Here is a 12003-nt window from a genome sequence, read left to right on the forward strand (position 1 = left end):
ACATGTACCTTACTATTGTCCGGTTTTTCAGTACAATTTCAACTCAGTTTGTCAGTTAAACTACGCTTAAACTTATTCTGCAGTTTTTCAGACCACTTTAACTGAAGTTTAAGCTGAGCTTAAGCGGCCGATCTGGCAGAGTTAACCTATAGGTGATTTCCGTTCGTTCAAAATGGCGTCGAATATACCCAACAAGCATTTGGGCTTGAGTACCATTAGAGCTCATGTTGATAACTAGGCATACTTCTAAAATCTCAAGTGTTGTTTCGAAACAGTGGCTCAACTCGAGAATCATAGCGTACTCAGCAAAAGAGGGCATTTTTTATAAAGCAAAAAATGCTATTACTTGAGTTGAAAAAATTTAATTCTCAACTTGTGGTTCTCTAACTGGACTCAAATGCAAGATTTCATAATACAGTGTTTTCACGAAACTAAAATGAAATACATATATATAATTTAAAAAATAAATAAATGTGAGGCGCGATAACCTCCGAAAAGATTATAGGCCGAGCTTCTCTTCCAATTTGCTCCTTTTAATTTTTCCTACAAAATTGCGGGACGGGATCTACTTGTTTTATTCCGACTCTGAACAACATCTGCAAGGCAGATGAGTTTTCACTGAGAGCTTTCGATGGCAGAAATACACTCGGAGTGCTTGCCAAACACTGCCGAGGGGCGACCCCGCTTAGAAAAATTTTCTACTAATTGAAAAACCTTGTTTCTAGGTGTTTATTTCTCACAATAAACAGCTGTTGATTTTGGTGGTACCACCGTGGAGATTTTTTCAACCCCACCTCAACTCGATAAGCAATGTAGGATGTCAACTGTAGAAATGTGTTGAATATTCATTTGAGAACTGTACATTTCTCAAAATCTCTCGAAATTAGGATAATGCATATATGTAATACTCCTATATTGCTAATAGAAAATGCTCGCAATGTGTTTTGAATTCGAAATCAAAACAAGACAGCCTATAATATTTTTCTCATTGTAGCAGCATAAGTGTGACAAGAAAAAATTTAAATTTAGGTACATTCGATTATTGAATACAAAAACAAAAACGTTTAAACAGCAATACATCGGCACTCTGATGTTTGGGAATGTACCTAGCCGTTTTTAGTATTACATATATGGGATAATAATTGGAAAATATTAATGAAGTTGGAAATCAACTCGAAAACTTTTAATTTACAAAATTTCTCAAAGGTTGGATAGTGATTGGAGAATGAAGTTGAATATCAACTCGAGAACTATCTGGTTTAAGAATAATTAAATAATGATGTTGGACATCACTTCCGGAACTAGATATATATTTCGCTGGAGAACTTTTTCCCCTTGTTTGTTGGGTAAACAAAATCCAGCTGTTGCGGTATCTACAAATTATCTAGATAATAAAAAACCAATGTTGCCGCACAAAAAGCATACCCAAAAGGCGGCCTTAAACTGAGACTGAAAAACCACTCAGTAGTTTAACTGGAGTTTAAATTTGACTAGAGTTTAAGCAAACTTAGTTTAAGCTTAGCTTAACCAACTACTGAAAAACAGGGCATATAATGTGTAAATTTAGTATTTCATAACAATTGCTTTATTTCAATTGCAGTTACCAGGACGCCGCCTCGTCTATTCGAAATGGCTTCTTCGATATGTTGTGGTACAAATACTTCACGACTCTTGCGTTTATTGACTATAACATCAAATCCTAGCTTTCCTTTACATTATACGAAACAAAAATCAAAAAGTACCAACACCGTCATACCAAATGTGGCAGCAGCGGTAGCGGAAAATAAAATTAACGGTAATATATAAATGTCTTTATACATACATATGTACATACATGTTTTGTCATTCATTATGAAAGTATCTTTAATTACAATGCAAGAAACGGAATTGATAAATGGCCAAACAATGATGTATGGTAATGATAATAGTGACTGAACTTCGGGACTCCGAACTCCTCACTCAACGACACATTCATTGTTCAGTATTCTGAATTTGTCCTAATATCACAGATATCGCATATGCTAAATAATTTCAAGTTTTTTTTTTTTTTTTTTTTTTTGAATATCAAGGAAAAACATTATTTGCTAATTTTATGTCAGATTAAATCCGGTAATACACCAAATTGTACAAATATTTAGTCTAACAAATTGTTAAAACGGATATCCAAAGATAGCCAATAAAATATCAATCATTTACTTACTTACTTACTTAATTGGCGCTTAACCGTCTAAACGGTTATGGCCGTCCAACAAGGCGCGCCAGTCGCTACTTCGCTCCGCCAACCGGCGCCAATTGGTCACACCAAGGGAGTTTAAATCGTTTTCCACCTGGTCCTTCCAACGGAGTGGGGGCCGCCCTCTACCTCTGCTTCCATAGGCGGGTTCCGATAGGAACACTTTCTTGGCCGGAGCATCATCTTTCATTCGCATAACATGGCCTAGCCAGCGCAGTCGCTGCGTTTTAATTCGCTGGGCTATGTTGATGTCTGCGTATAGCTCGTACAGCTCATCATTAAATCTTCTTCGGTACTCGCCATCGCCAACGCGTAGAGGTCCATAAATCTTTCGAAGAACTTTTCTCTCGAACACTCCCAAAGCCGCTTCATATGCTGTTGTCATGGTCCATGCTTCTGCCCCATATAGCAGGACGGGTACGATAAGTGACTTGTAGAGTATGATTTTCGTTCGCCGAGAGAGGACTTTACTTTTCAATTGCCTACCTAGTCCAAAGTAGCATTTATTGGCAAGATTGATTCTTCGCTGGATTTCAATGCTGATGTTGTTGCTAGTGTTGATGCTGGTTCCCAAATAAACGAAGTCTTTTACTATTTCGAAATTATGGCTGCCAACAGTAGCGTGGTTGCCAAGGCGCATATGCGCTGACTCTTTCCTCGATGACAGCAGGTACTTCGTTTTGCCCTCATTCACCATCAAACCCATCTTTACCGCTTCTTTTTCCAGCTTGGAGTAAGCAGAACTAACTTCGTCATAATCGGGCGGGGGGACATATATTCCATCATCATCGATTGCGGGATCGGGTTCTTCATCTCTGCGCGGTGAATTGCTGCCTCCATCTAGGAGAGCAGAGAAGTGTTCCCTCCATAATCTAAGCACTCTCTGGACATCAGTTACAAGGTCGCCGTTTTCATTCCTACAGGAGTTTGCCCCGGTCTTAAAACCTTCCGTCTGTCGCCGTATTTTTTGGTAGAATTTTCGGGCGTTATTCCTGGTGGCTAGCAGCTCAAGCTCCTCGCACTCACGCCTTTCTGCTTCTGCTTTTTTCTTCCTGAAAAGGCGTCTCGCTTCCCTTTTCAACTCACGATAGCGTTCACACACTCCTCTTGTCGCGCTCGCTTTTAACGTAGCCCTGTAGGCAGCGTCTTTTCTTTCGGTTGCAACGCGGCATTCTTCATCATACCAGTAGGTTTTTGTGGCCGCCGGTAACCAATTTTTTCCTCGGCGGCAGTACGAAGTGCTTTGGAGATATGCTCCCACTGCTCCTGTATTCCTTCAGGATGAGTTGTGCCCTCAGAGAGCAGGTGTGAGAGTCGAGTTGCGAAATCATTGGCAGTCTGTTGTGATTGAAGCTTTTCGACGTCTAGCTTTCCTTGTGTTTTTGTTCCTTGTTTTTAGCCGCGTTGAGGCGGGTGCGTATTTTGGCTGCAACGAGATAATGGTCCAAATCGATGTTAGGTCCTCGGATCGTGCGCACATCTAAAACACTGGAGGCATGCCGTCCGTCTATCACAACGTGATCGATCTGATTGCGAGTATATCAATCATTAATTTTTCTTTATCACGATGTTGATCAAAGTTGGGTAGCAGAAAAAAAGAGGGCGGCTCCACTCACCTGGAAGGACCAGGTGGACAACGATTTAAATTCCATTGGTGTTACCAATAAGCGCCAGTTAGCACAGCGATACTGGCGCGCCTTGCTGGACCGCCATGACGGTTGCAACGGTTAAGCGCCAAATTTTGTAAGTAAGTAACATCATTCATATTATCGGTAACGAAAATTACGGGCAACCTTTACAGACTTTCAGTGCTTTTTCAAACTGTACAATATTTTTTCGGTAATTCTATACGACAGCATGGCACCACTCTTAATAATCAAGAGGGGTACCAAAAGACGCGTTTTGGATCCAGGATCGCGAATCCGTAAGCGGATGTCAAACATTATGGGTCTGCCAAGAGATATTTGCAAAAGAAATTGAAAAATTTCACGTGGTTGTTGCAATTTTGATTATTTTGTGTACCCACAAAAAAAAAATTGTGAACATATGTGTTTTGCGCGAATATAATAGTTTTTGTCTCCAAACCGGTGTTGGACCCAACCAGAGTCATTTTTTATAAGCGCGGCCGAAGGTCGCCAATGTAGAAAGGTGTTCTGCACAAAAATACTATGGATCCCACCCCCGGTTTCGGAGCACTCAGGGGTCATTTTTCGGTTTTTCGTTAATATCTTTTGAACGAGCGTCTTTTGACATCTTTCTCGATATTTTTGGACGCGTATTAGCAGTATCATGCTGTCCTATAGAATTACCATTTTTTCTACTGTTTGTCCTTACCTGCTATTGCCATTTAGTTACATACATATATTTTTTTATCAAATTGAGATCAATTAAGGACAACTTCATTATAATGTACAAAAATAATGTGACGTTTGGTGAAAAAGGTCAGATTATGTTCCAGAGCAATTTATCAGTTGTTTATCATTGCCACGGGCTAATATAACTTTTTTGTTGCCTCTTAGTGTAATTTTTAAGGGCCGTTTTTTCACGTTACCTCTAAAATTTGTGTTATCTTCATTCCCTGCACCACATAAATTTTGAAGTTACCCATTTATCTGGCAAGAAACACTATCTAATGTATTTTTTTTTTTTTTTTTTTTATACATACGGGCGAATCCCAAATACGGTCCACCATGAGCCGAAAATCAAAAATTGTTAGACTATTTCTATCACTTGGCATTAATATATATTTAACATGTGTATGATGTGGAATTAAAATTGTTTATTGTTCCCGTTATCCTGGACAGTGAAACATTATTTCAAAGATAGGCTTCATCGGTTTTGCAAATTTGGCTTTTTTACTAAGAAAATATAACGTTCTTTCTTTATATAAATAGTTGCGATGTTCAAACCAGATCTGTATGCATATTTGCTTTTTTTATTTATTTTTTTTCTAGACTTTTGTTTAGCACTAAAAAAGTATAAAAAAACTGTGGAAAATGGAGTTTTTGTAAATTGATTCTACCCTCATTCTTGTATCGTGTCCGTTATCAAAAACTACATAAATTTGTCTAATAAGGAAACGTTGACTTGAAATTTAAAAATAAAATTAAATTAAATTTTCCGGAAAGTTTGGATAACATATTTTATTGGCGCTAAAATGTGTCGTCTTCGTTACCCCTTTTTCATTGGTTGATCCATATATTGGCTAACTATTCCTGTTTAGCGTACGAACGAAACTTATATGTTGTTAAAAGGGGACATTTTTGCTCTTTCAGCATTGATTAATTGATTCTTGGAGATGTTAAAGAGATCTTACAAAATATAGCGACAATTTAAATTGTTGTATCTCTTTTTGATTTTGTATGACAGTTTTTCAAATTTTTTTGTTTGCGTATATATACAAAGGATTACTTGAGGAGAATCTCAAATCAGTTCTGATTCCAACAAGATACGAATTTTAAATATTAATTTAGGTTTTATTGGTGTATTCAACAATTTCACATGAAGACACAAACGAAAGCAGTATAAACTACCTTGCATTTTTCTTTTGAGTCTTATCTAGTAGAGCTTACGATTTCTTCTCGAACACAAGAGAGATTTTCGAGACCCGAGAAATGGAGAACTCGACTTCTCGCGAGATTATCGTGTCTCGAAGTACGCGTAAATCTCGCGAGCTTATCGACATAAACTTAACTGTATGGACAGTATTTATACAATTGGTTTTTTTCCTTGTGAATTTTTTGTTGATTATATTGCTTTCCAATGATATTTAACTCTAACAATATTTTATTTTTTTAACGAGACATCGAGAACACGGCTTCTCGCGAGATTATCGAATCTCGAAATACTCGTAATACTCGCGAGTTTCTCGACTTTCAATTCAGTCGCTGCATTGGCAGTATTCTATACATTTCGGTGTTTTTATTTGTGGTTTTGTGGAAATTTTCGCTTGTGCTCCAGAAGAAATCATAAGCTCTATATAAAACAACAGATTAAATTGAATGTCGACAAGCTCGCGAGCCTTACGAGTCATTCGAGATTCGAGAATCTCGCGAGAAGGCGATACTCGCGAGAAATCTCTACTCGATCAAGTTCGAGAAATCGGAAGCTCTAGTCTTATCTGCTTGAAAAAAAAATATTTGTCGAATAGAAATGGTCAAATGGGAATATATCAGCCAATTTCTATGGATTTATTATATTCCTGAGCTTTTGAACGCAAAATTATTTATTGCATCTTAGTTAATACTCTTTTCTACATAGTGACAAGCAAAATAGTAAAAAACCGGTTACTCGCAAGTGCAAAAATTCAAGTGTTTGGTTTATTTTGTTAAATACCTTCTCTCCGCTTATGAAAAAGTGGTTTGGGGTCATCCCGTATTTTTTTTTTTTTTGAGAAGGTATTCAAAATTCTAGGTATGCAGATTTTGTTTACTCGACTAGATCTAAAACTTGAAGTATGAATATATTTTCAATTTCATATGTTATTCATTAAGATAAAAAATATCTCGTCCGTACCTACACTTTAACTTATATGCAGCGTTTTAAAAAGATATTTCTTTCACCTTTAGTCTCTCATTTTAAGAAATGTAAAGTTTTCCTATAGCTACGCTAAGTTATGCCTATTTTCACAGGCATTAAAAATTACTTGTATTTCTTGTCGCGTCCGAACCACATTATATATATATATATATATATATATATATATATATATAAGTGTTTAAATGTTGCAGGTACCCAAAATTTTTATTTAGTGAATCATTCTGGTAGTGCAATTCAAACATTGTGATATCCGCACAGCCCGCTTCTCATGTTCCCTTTTACGCAAGTTTAAATGGGTGCGAATGTCGCGTCCTTTACCCAGGAATTACCAGTATACATATATACATATTTATAATCTTATTCATAAAAAATACTTGTAATTTTACAATTAATTAGATTTGTAGAGCTGAACTGCCGCGGTATTGAATAAAACTTCCTTTATGGACATTTATGTAATTTTATATATGTATCTTGTTACGCTACTATAATATTTTTGTTCGAGGTCGAAATTGTTAAAGATAAGGTGAGAAAGCGGCCCCTTTTTTATAATTTTTATAAAACTTTGCTTTTTTACGAATATATCAGTAAATAGCAGCTGCAAAGCAACTACACCAACTTTTTTAAGAAGGCATTTACATAACGTCCAGCAGAATAATTGCAGACAATTCTCAAGTCTAAAGACACCATTACAGTATGAGGCTTCAAAGTTATTACATCAAGTAAGAAACTTAATATTGAATATTTTTAAATGCCAGCATTTTTAGATTTGTAGACCCCTACCTTTCCTTCGTTATCATGTTATTGAAAATATTATGTTAATGTTAATTTATCTTTTCTAAAGAAATTTACCTGTGTTACACGACTTGGTATATATTTTTAACCATTAACAACATTAACACGAATAAATATGTATGTATGTCAAGCTAGTATGAAATGAAAATACATTCATACATATGTATATACATCTAAACATACCTATAAATGCACTCACAAAGTTAAATAACGCTAGCGACTGCTGGAGTTTTTCACCATTCGATGTAATTCAGCATGTATATATGTGACGCACAATGTGATGTGGTGATAGTCCCACTCAAAGCAAATATGCTCGTAGAGTTCAAATCGAACAATCACACGAACTGCCTTTGAAACCTCTTAGTTTCCTGTTACATCTTAAAATTTGCATAACGCTACTTACGAAGTATAACTTCAAAAATTTTATGCAAATAATAAGTGATCACTTTTGCTGAGGTGATCAAAACGCAACAAGTGCGCTTGGAATTTTTTACGAATTTCGCCACATAGTAAGTATAGTCATATTGTCCTTTTATATATCTACATGTTGATTCATGAAAGGTGCAAGAATATTACTTACATATATTCCCATTCAAAATTTGTGATGGGGCATTACCTCTTTTTTATTACATTTCCTCACTTATCTAAAAACTCCTCAATTGTAATTATTGCGTTTAGATATCAAGTTCCTCAGTTTTACTTTAAGGCCCACTTGCAAAAGTTTTTAACTCAGAGCTAAAATTTGTCAAAATTGTATGGCGCATAGTCATAGTCAAAATAAAATAGGTTTTAAATTTAGTTGCAGCTTTTTTGACAGATAGCTAGAGATAGAAAATTATGTCAAAAAGGTGCAACTAAATTTAAAATCTATTTTATTTTGACTATACTATGCGCCTATGAGTTTAAATAACCCCACATAAAAAGCTAACTCTTAGTTGAAAATTACTAAATTGCAGAAAAAAATTGCTGGATGCGAATGACCCTGTGGGTATTGCCCTCAAACGAATTCCTCCTTTATCACTTCGAGAGGATTCACTACATCCTACACTTGAGATAATGCTTAATTATGCTCAGCCTGTGTTGTTTGATGGGGCAAAAGGGAAATCTAGTTTTCGATCAAGATGTTTTTATAGGGCAAATTTTAATAAGCTTAATTATCTTATTTCTACCCATGACTGGTCGGATCTTTACGCTTGTAATGATATCGAGTCAGCAACTTCTTTTTTTTACAGTTCTCTCGATGGCTTCTTCGGTTACTGTGTGCCTCTTCGACATGGCAGTGCTGAAACGGGCAAACCGCCGTGGTTCTCAAGACACCTTGTGAGACTATATAATATTAAATCTAGACTACAAAAACGATTTAAAATATCAGGATCATGCTCCGATTTTTCTAAATATTTAGTTGCTAGATCGAACTTTCATCGTTTTACTACTTTCATCATAGCACTGTTGAGCTATAAATGTTACTTAAACCGGTGTAAGCTTAAATATTTTAACAACCCGAACAATTCTATAGTTTTGTCAATTCGAAGAGAAAAACTTCAGGATTTCCATCTGCTTTTGCCTATGGATGTAAGCAGGGCCGTAGAGAGAAAATCTGGGCCCGGTACTAAACAATTTACGGGCCCCCTATAAAAAATCCACTAATACATTTGATTAATTTGAATTAATGACGTTTCATTCATGAATCATTATTGGTGGATTACATTAAAAAAAAAAATGTTTGCCACATCAACTAAATGATTTTTGGACTAAGAGCTGAAAATAAAACTAACACAGAATATTTACTATCTATACTGTTTTATTGTAACGTAGAAATAAAAATTTCTTTTAACACCCACATATTGTTTCAAATAAGCTTTTCTAGTTATTTGGTAACATTTTAGTACATTTCTTATAATGAGGATTATAAATTTTAATTATTCAATATAAGAGGTTCGGATATCAATGAGTGGCTTTTCTTGCTTTTTTCGCAAAATATAATAATATCAAAATTTACCTGTGTTGCCAAAACGAGTTCAACACAAAGCGTGGTGGCAAGTGCTGAAACTCGCTCTTGAGATGAACACGATCTATGAAAGTGGTTGATTATTGCAAGGATGCTGAAAGAACATTCTGCACTAGCTACAGTGACAGGCGCAAAATACCCCAACGGGTTAGGGGGTCAGAATATTCCCGCGGTAGGTATGCCTGTCGTAAGAGGCAACTAAAATACCAGATTCAAGGGGCTGTGCAGCGCAACCCTTCAGGTTGCCTGCGCAATATATATAGCTTCTCCAAACCCAATTGTCAATCTCACCTATCCGCGGCGAATCCTGTTTCACTAACAGACGAGGCTGTGGCGACCCCAAGCCCCTCATGGAACTTGGGGGTTGGGAGGGAGGGGATGGCCTGAAGGTTTAATGTGGCCATATAAAGCGTTCCCGAGATGGTCGGGCTAGCACCTTAATGGTGATGTGGTACCGAAGCGTACCGGATCTGTATCCGGCAAAGGACCATTACATCGATAACACTCCCCAAAGCCTTCGGGGAGCAACCTTATCGCTACAACAACAACAACAGGTGCAAAAGATACGTAAACAACACAAATGTTGGGGGAAATTGTATACAGATTTTGAACATAGATGGCATTTAGCAATTCCAATGGTGACAGACCTTTATCAAAATTCGCATCGTAAATGTGTTTCAAGTGAATTATTTCGCATAATAAGCTTTGAGAAACGTCCGACTCGTATTTTTCGGCAAATTTTGCTGCGCTCGCCCGAACCGTAGTTTCATCCATGTCTTCAAATTGCCACAAAATGGAAAACGTCTCGTTCAATAGCTGCAAATCGTTCAGTAATGCCAGTGATTACCGAATCAACGATCACCAAGAATGTATTGTTTTTAAAATCAGACTCTGGATCATCCGTAATCATCCCATTTAAATTATCTTCAGAACGTCTTTTGGGTTTTCCCTATCGAATGTCCGGAAACTTTTGCGAGATGTTCAGTTGAGCAGCAACTGTTTTGCATTCGTTTAAAATTGTTTCCCATTGGTTCCTGGTCAACTTCAAATCAGTTAATAAGGCATCTAGATATCGTCTCTAGCTTGGAGTACGACGTTTCTTTCGTTAATGGTAGTCAGTATTTTGTACCAAATTGAGGACAGCAAGATACATTCGAACTTGTTGATGTACTTGAGAATGCCGGTAACATCTCCGTATGCTTGCGCAGTCAAATTTGGATTTTGTCTGAAAGACTATGAAGAGTGCTGGGTACATTTTTTTTTGAGGATGTCCCATCGTTGTGGAGTGCTGCTGAAAATAGTAAAACATTTTTCTACAACTCCGAAGAAAGTAATTGCCGCCGCACAACATTCTGCAGCATCAACACCACATAAATTGAGACTGTGGGTTGCACAAGGCGAGTAATCAGTATTCGAGTTTTTGTCGAGAATGTGACGTAGTGCTCCGTTGTAAGCTTCTTTCATATTGGCGCCGTTATCGTGCCCGTGTGCACGACCATCTTTTAATGGGATTTCATGTTTACCTAGAGTATGGCAAATTAGATCAGCGATTTTCTGACCAGTTTTTTAGTTACGATCCACGAAAGCCAAAAACCGTTCTTGAATTGTAAAATTTGTTGCTTTCGAATTGAATAGAGTTAGCGCAAAATAAATGTAGTTAACGTGGCTAGCATCAGGCATAGTATCAACGATAATAGCAAAATAATTGGCTTTCTTGCATTGATCTAACAAATTTCTATAAACTCGTTCTGAATGTATGGGGAAAGATAGTAAACTTATAAACATTTGTGCTGCTGTTGTGAAATCCTAACTTTCTCCAAATGGTCTCTAAGTATCGGATCATAATGGCTTATGAGTTCTAAGATGCCCAAAAAATGTCCATTGTTTCCTTCACCAAGATATACATATACTTTCGCATTTGAAAGCAAGGCCTCTTTCACCCAAAAATGAAATAGTGTCCAAAATTCTATATAAAATTTCTTTCCACTTTTGGGTTTCACTGATTAACTGTTCATTGATAGTGCATCAATTGTAGCCTCCCATTGAAATAGATTTTGTAAAGATCGCCATTGAATATAACATTTAATGTGATCTTGAGTATTTTCGTGTGATGGCAGTTTATCGTAAGCTTCTTCCATACCTGGAATTTCAAATACCCGCGAGGACAACAAATTTTAGGTCGATTCAAAGTATTGGTGCTTAACAGACGACATGGTAGGCAATAAAAAGCATTGCTACTGGCACTCCACACTAACCAGTCACGCTCCACTTTCTCTCCATTTGGCAAGATTATGTTTTACAACGAGGTTGGAAATACCTCGTCATGACGACAAGTGGAAAAAATATAGGACACTTTTGATGACCTGAACGAATTATTTCGTTGACGACTGCAAAAACCTATTGTCCACGATACCGATGTCGAAGTCGTTTA

The 12003-nt window shown here is 36.8% G+C and overlaps 1 protein-coding gene across 5 annotated transcripts in view; it reads left to right on the top strand.

The window, feature by feature from the left end:
- l(2)k09913 (lethal (2) k09913) overlaps positions 1–12003 on the top strand; it is a 52232-nt gene that overhangs the window by 26192 nt on the left and 14037 nt on the right. For 4 of the 5 annotated variants that reach the window (XM_067770836.1, XM_067770837.1, XM_067770838.1 and 1 more), the window contains exons 2-3: positions 1601–1795; positions 7358–7491. In XM_067770836.1, coding sequence (XP_067626937.1) covers positions 1630–1795; positions 7358–7491 — 300 coding nt within the window. In that variant the 5' untranslated portion in view covers positions 1601–1629. Of the gene's footprint in view, positions 1–1600; positions 1796–7357; positions 7492–12003 lie in introns of those variants that run through there. The other variant, XM_067770839.1, reaches the window with a different exon arrangement.

Source organism: Eurosta solidaginis, chromosome 3 (assembly GCF_040869045.1).
Source record: "Eurosta solidaginis isolate ZX-2024a chromosome 3, ASM4086904v1, whole genome shotgun sequence".
Lineage (NCBI taxonomy): Eukaryota > Metazoa > Arthropoda > Insecta > Diptera > Tephritidae > Eurosta > Eurosta solidaginis.